This window comes from Aplidium turbinatum, chromosome 12 (genome assembly GCF_918807975.1).
Source record: "Aplidium turbinatum chromosome 12, kaAplTurb1.1, whole genome shotgun sequence".
Lineage (NCBI taxonomy): Eukaryota > Metazoa > Chordata > Ascidiacea > Aplousobranchia > Polyclinidae > Aplidium > Aplidium turbinatum.
In genome coordinates this window covers 3,191,473-3,198,785 of record NC_137483.1, presented here as the reverse complement: position 1 = coordinate 3,198,785, position 7,313 = coordinate 3,191,473, and the positions used below count along the sequence as shown (strand labels likewise).

The 7,313-nt window shown below is 35.5% G+C and overlaps 1 protein-coding gene across 1 annotated transcript; it reads left to right on the top strand.

Moving 5' to 3' along the window:
* The first annotated feature begins 288 nt into the window (after positions 1 to 288).
* Positions 289 to 6,661, top strand: LOC145781233 (hepatic lectin-like). The gene is made up of 3 exons (XM_082593010.1): positions 289 to 407; positions 2,270 to 2,423; positions 5,888 to 6,661. The coding sequence occupies exons 1-3, from the start codon at positions 341 to 343 to the stop codon at positions 6,138 to 6,140; spliced, it is 474 nt and encodes a 157-aa protein (XP_082449136.1). The 5' UTR covers positions 289 to 340; the 3' UTR covers positions 6,141 to 6,661.
* Positions 6,662 to 7,313: the final 652 nt, after the last annotated feature.

The following is a 7,313-nucleotide window of genomic DNA, read 5'->3' as shown; positions in this document are numbered from 1 at the left end:
ATTCAGACCTTTATGAAGTGTCAGTGTAGTAAAATAACAATACCATAAACTGTTTCAGTTGTTCATTTATGGCAAGACAGTTCATGCAAAACCGCTTAGATCAAAATTTCAATAAATCATTATAAGTTTAAAAATAAACGTTTACATTCGTGGGCTATGAAGATTATATAAACGAGTTGCAGCAAGCAAGCCTTCTGACCTAGACAAAGCCTAAGTTTTAATAAATGGAGACATCATTTATTATTCATTATTTGTTATTTGAAAAACTCTAAAATCGTTTTTATTAACAGCTTTCAATTAGAATATCACCGACTTAAGTTTATTTCTGTTATTGTAAAACATGGCTTCTCTACCGACCTTGCTTTGTCTACTCGTGATTGCTGGGACTGCCATTATGACAGCAGAAAGTGAGTGTTGTTTAAGTAACTTTTGTTGGTAGTGCAATGTACAGCATTACAGCCAGTGAGAACCCTTTAGTACGACAATCAACAAGACGACGGTCCGACACCGTATCAGATCATACGTCCGTGTCTTTGGCAAGACACGTAAAGTTGACACGAAGATTGCTTCCTTGTCTTCCCATCCACTTAATCTTAATCTTCAACCACCGGATGTAATTCCAAAACAAAACTTCGTTATTATACTTTTTATCATTGCGACCGTGCCATATTTTAAACTGATTGTCCTGCTTTGGTATCACGCACGTTATAACATGCACGTTTTGACGCTTCTGCCTTTTTCTAGACCTCTGCTATGTTTGTCATATATTGTTTTTCGTTGTGATGATCAGAAATAAAAACAAACTGAACTGACAAGTGATTCTATTTAGCCTATTAGTTATTATGTGGTTTTATTTATTTTATAACGTCTGAATACTGATTGTATTTGAATAAGTCTATACTGCAAAAGCTACACTTGTGTGACAAAAACTCTATAAATGAACTGATTTTTTTGTGTTAGTCTGATACTGTCTATTTTGTTTCACCGGATGTAAGCCTGGACATGAAAAAAAAAATTGATTCTATGGTATTCAATTTTACCCCAAGACATTTTGGAAGTTGTGTTACTGATCAGTGGATCCGACAAAACAAAATTCAATACAAGAAAGTATCGAAATTAAATTAGTAAAAAAAGGAATGAATAACTGAATACATGAAATCAATTATTATTGTAATAATTTCTATATTTGGTGATATTTATACAATATTAAGCTGCCTAAGATAAAAGGAAGACAAATAAATTCAATTGAAAGTGTTATTTTTAATTTGTTTAATTTTTTTTTATGTCCAAGATGTATTACGTCGTATTTTTGTCATGATAACAGTAACTATATTTTTTAAGGGCATTTTAAAAATAATTCAACTATGAGGCCAATGTACTAAACGTTCAAGAATAATACCGATTATTAAATAGTCCATGCAAAAAAATCTTGCGCTGCCTGATGTGCCCACCATATTTTCAAAGATTTGCAGGTGCGCCTTGAGCTAAAAATGTTAAGAAACACAGCTGTAGATAATAATAAATGTTTGTCTGTTTGAATCAACAATAATGCAGACCTAAATATTTGTCTAAATATTCTACTTATATTTTTAGCCATTTTTGTTCATGTTATCTTGACGTAATATGAGACTAGTGATTGTTTGTTCAAAGATTTATTTTTACTGATACATTGGTCCCCGCTTATTTAGCGCACGGCTAATAGGCCCACACGCTTATTAAACCCAAAATCGAAATGGGCTAAAAAGCCGGGATCTCTATCTGAAAAAAGTTGCCAAAAAAAAAATGCATCAAACAAAATTTGATTGTTTTGTCATAATAGAAGAGACAAAAAAAAATCAAGCAAAGGTGGTTCGACTCTTAACCTCTAAGTGTAGATTTTTAAAACTTCTCTCCATTCGGCAGAACTTTATAGATAGAAAAATTCACAGATAAAAACATTTCAACAACGACTTTCTCAATGGTGAAAGGGCTTATGTGAATGGTCCAAAGAGTCTATTCTACGAGTAAGCAAATTTACCAAAAACAATTGCATTTCAAAGACAGATTTTCATTCAGCGGCACATTGTGGATGGAATAATTCACAACAACAATACTTTAACAAACGAAAATTTCACTCAGTCAATCTCGGTGACCGGGTATGTGCCCGCGGTTCAAAGCCTCTGAAAAAATGTAAAACTTTTTATATCTTGTTCTTACAAAGGTTAACTCAGTTTGTGGATGAAGATTCTTACCAACCATCTTACTATATTCAACTGAGTTATTGTTCCAGGTCGCGCAATCAACGACGGTTGGATCCACGTCGGGAACGGACTCAGATACCAGGTGACTCCCTCGAAATCCAGCTGGCATGCAGCCAGGCTCTGGTGTCAAAGACTTGGAGGAGACTTGGCCACAAGAGGAATGAGAAACTTTTGGACACGAGTGTGAGTAAACAAAGCAAGTGAAATTCCACGAAAAGTATTTTAACATAACGAATATCTTTGCTATAGAACCGGTGACAATGTATGACGCCTAATTCGTTTCACAGGGTCTGTTAATCCGGAGCCGTGGCCGAGTGGTTAGCGCGTTGGGCTCGCAGTCGAGAGCCTGCATGTTCGACTCCAACCACTCGCACTTGCTGTTGTTTCTTTGGGCAAGAAACTTTACGATAATTGCATCTACCTAGTGATCGATTTCGAGTAATGGGTAGTACCAAATTTAAGTCATAAGCAGACAACCGGAAACAGACATTGCCGTCGGCTGCAGCGTGGGTCAGGTGTATGTCGGAAGGCGTACACCGATGCATAGCGCTCAAGTCCGCTTTCCCGCAATGCAGGATAAAGATAAACAAACAAACAAACAAACAAACAAACAAACAAACAAACAAACAAGTTAACAAGAAAGACTCCTCTTAAAGTGTAATAAATGCAAGTGTAATTAACTAATCGTTGACTTTAGACTGTTAGTCAACTGAGCAGTTAATGCACAATCGCAATGATAGCTAAAATTACCAAAAAAAAGAGAATGTTTCTCACATATGCCAAAACCAGAACCAAGCTAGATTGAAATTAATCGGTTCAATGTCTTGTCATCAGGAGCGTAGTCAAGGCGGAGCGAAGGGGCGATTACAGTCCTGCAACATGAAAAATCTCTTACGAAATAAAAATTCTATGGAAATGCTCTTATTTGTGTTTTGATAAAGCTTGCTATTGGAGATCTGTATAACTACAAATGCTTTTGGGAAAAACTGGAGAAATGACAGTTTTCCAATCGGTCTCAAAGACAAACATTGAAGTTACGGTATGAGAAAAAGTTAGCTTTCAGAGAGCCGCTGACCCCAATGACTACGTGCTCCTTCAATGCTTCTACATGCTGTTATGCCCTGCATCTTTGTTTCGCCGTGTGCTGTATGTTGTTGCAATGAGCCCAAGATAAGAATGATTATGCTAGGCTTCACACAAGACAAACAACAAGTCAGCATTCTTTATTATTGATTCAACACTATAAATACGTAAAGTGACATTTTTCTTTAACAAACGTTTTGCGTTTAACAGTAAATTTCACGCAACAATATTTTGTGAAGGGTTTACAAACCACTTTTTTGTAAAATACTTTATAATTATTATTTTTAACTTTCCAGATGTTGCAAAACGACGTCTGGAAAAATTGCAAATAAACATTTCACTACTTCGATGCAGTAGGATTGAACTTTTTTATATAATAAAAGCCGCGTTGTTTCAACAAAGAAGCCTTTTTTTGGCAATAAAAAAAATGAAAAATAATTTGCAATCTTGCAACTGTTTGAAAAAAATCGAGAAAGTTTTCTCAATATCTGACACAAAGTAATTATGTTTCTTGTATCTCTAAGATATATTTTTACGAATAAATTTTGAAGCTTTGTTATATTCATCTTTATCTTTGAAGCCATACGTAGGCCAGAACATATTTGACAACTTATCGAATGTAGTCGCTACTTTCTTGGCATATTGTTTTGTCATCTTTACGAATTTCTTTTTTCTTTGACTGATAACAACGCAGTCAGCAATTCAGCCTTTTTTTACATTGATTCAACATTTGTAAACGTTGAATCAATGTAAAATAACTGATTTGTTGACTTTTGATTCATCGCATATTTCCTTTGTTCAGCATGTTTCTCACTTTGATGTTGCATTGCTTTGTCGATGGTGGACTGCAACCAAATTGGTTGACACAATCTAATAAACCTGACTTTCGAACTAAGTTTTATTGATGTAAATGCTGCATTTTCAGTAGTCTACATTATATTTTACATGAGACTTGACAGAGATCCACAATTTTAAAGGAAACTAATTAGAAGTTACTGCAGAAATTTCTAGTAACTTCAACAGTTTATTCAATTGCCTTTTCTCCAATAAAAACACTCATACTCCAAACCCACTTGTAGACCTAAAATACACAATCTAAAATGGAAACAACTTTCAGAATGAGGTGTTACTTGTGAGAAGTTTGATCCCATGAAACTAGAAACTAGCCTATGAGTTTCGGAAAGCATTGGATTATGACAACAATATAAAATAACACATGCAGTTTGGTTTCAAATTCGTATGAAAGTATTATTCTAGTTGTGACTATGTTAGAAGAATTGTGCACAATAAGATTTGCTCGCAAGTCGAAATGTTTTATTGCAATGAGTGGGCACACACACTTTGTGCTTTTGAGCAAACCCATTGTTATCCAGACCTTTGTATGAAATCGGATTAGCACGGCATAAAGCGGCTGCAAGGCAAGGAAAAACTGTCTTTTTGTATACATTTGCAAAAATTAAAATATCATGTTGAGCACATGAAAATTTAGAATATTTATTTTTTAAACTTAGAGACAAATGATTTTTTGCACACCAGCACAATGGCTGGTAAACAGCACCAGCGGATTACAGGTAACAGCTGATGGAAGTTAATCCGAAAACGATTCCCCTTAAGTAGACAGTTTCCAAAAAAGGTTGAAAAGCAATGGGTTAAGGTACATTTTCAAAATTTTCTGGATTAGATCCCCCTGTGGATGTTTCGTCTTCAATGACAGGAAGGTCTGCGCGTCATGGATGATGAAACTAAAGACTGGCTGCTCTCTAGCAGCCTTCCAGTGTAGTCCGGGAACATCGTGAATCTGGGGTGGTAAAAGGATAGACCCTCAGCCCCAGAAGCTCAGACGACGACGAATGACAGGTTGCCGGGCTCACTGATATGTGCAACAGTACTCATTTCATAATAACAATAATATTCAGGTTTTATTTTGGGCCCACTGCGACAACATAGCATACGGCGATCACATCAGTAATACAATAAATCCCGCCCAAAGTTTTGTGCTGGCTACTCCCTTGCTTGTCTTACAAATGTCAGTATTTTTATCAGTTCATTAAAAATTTACTGGAATTTGTAAATAATAAATACTATTATTACGACAAAAAATACTCAATGCCAAATAAAAAAACAGGCAGAGCAAATCACATCAGATATAGTTATTACTTTCCAAAACCTCTACAGCCAGTTTCACCATAAAAGGGGGGATCGTCAGAAATTTCACAATTCACAATTCTATTTGAATAAGGACCTTCTGATGACCCCCTTTAAGGTTGAAACAAGCTGTAGAGGTTTTAGAGAGTAATGACTATGTTTGATGTACTGTAGTTTGTATGTATCAATTTTAATTAATGAGATAACCTTCAGGCAAAATTATTCAAATACATATTTTCGTGAATTCTGTGTAAATCCTAAATAAAATAAAGTTTGGCTGAACATGCTTTTATTAAAATCTTGTTTATCTCAAAAATACTTTTGTTTGCAAAATAATAGCGTTAATAAACAATAGTAATATTTATCTTTTTTTTTTAATTGTATTTTGCTTGTTAGTAACAAAATGTTTTACATTTCAGAGCCGTTGGCAACACCATGTTGCTTCCAAGCGAGGGTTTTTGGATTGGGCTCAACGACCAGGCTTACGAAGGAAAATGGATGTGGGTGGATGGTGTAAGGGCCACTCCGTCAAACATCCATTGGAACTGGGGAGAGCCCCAAAACTACAGGGGAAACGAAGATTGTGCTGAAATAAGTGCTAGATCAAACCACAGAGCCTACGACTACCGATGCAACCTCCTGCAGTATGGTCTGTGCGAAGACACAATTTAAGTTGACTGATTGTGGGGTTCGTACGACAATTGCAGATATTTGTAGATAATAATCACCGGTTTATTCAAAATTTATGTTAGTCCACACCACGTACAATTGGACAACAAATAGATCGTTTTGTTATATTACCAGATAACTTTCGATCTCGTCGACCTCGATCACGTGATCGGTTCTGATTAATTAGTAATTGCTACGTTGATATTTTAGGAACCTTGGCTTGGTTTTCAAAACAAGATTACGACTACATTTAACAAGATTAAAATATTTTTCTTTATAAACCTTCAAACCACTCAAACTTGTGCAAATAAACTACTGCTTATAACAATTATATGATATGACGTAACACAAGTCGATTGAGGACGTAGCACTAATCGATTCATGACGTAACACTATTCGGTTCATTCATGAATTTATGTATATCTCTAAGTATTTGTGTTTTATATTCGTTGATTGTTTTCCTGATAAATACCATGTAGCCCATGAAAAATTGCTTTGGCTCATGAATAAAGTAAGCAGGTGGATTTGGCTTGTCATTTTTGAGTCGGCCTAGTTCAGCTTCGAAGGCAAAATTCTATTTATATGTTGCTAGAGAGGTGAGACATAAGGTAGTTATTGGAGCTTTTAATTGTTAATAATAAAGGCAATGATCAAAAAGAGAGAGTAAGTATCTTTTGAGATGTATCAGACTCACAACAACCTTGTTATAAACCAAATAGATTCTATTTGAACAATCTAAAAGAGATGATCTAGATTCTAGAAGACCGAATCCGATTTTTAACTGTGTGAGTAAAACCAAACTAATTCGCTAAAAAAATAAATTAATTTGCATTGAGAGAATAATTGATGCAGTTTGCAGCAGATGTACAACATTGTGCAATATATTTTGCTACCGACTGCTGCTGTATGAGCTTGTATGTTTTCCCCAATTCCTTAGGAGCTCGCCAGGTTGCTTTCCTCTTTTCGGCTGCTCACATTTTATGAAGATTGACATGATGTTTTTTCACGTTTGCCAGTAAAGTATGAAACTGCCGCAGTAGGATTTTATCTAGTCATGCCACAACTGCTGTCTCTCTTCATTGACGGCTCGGTTTAAACCAGTGGTCTTCAACCTTTTTTACAAAATCGCCCCTTTGTTGAAAGTGTGGGTCCTAATCGCCCCCTCAAACGAGGCCT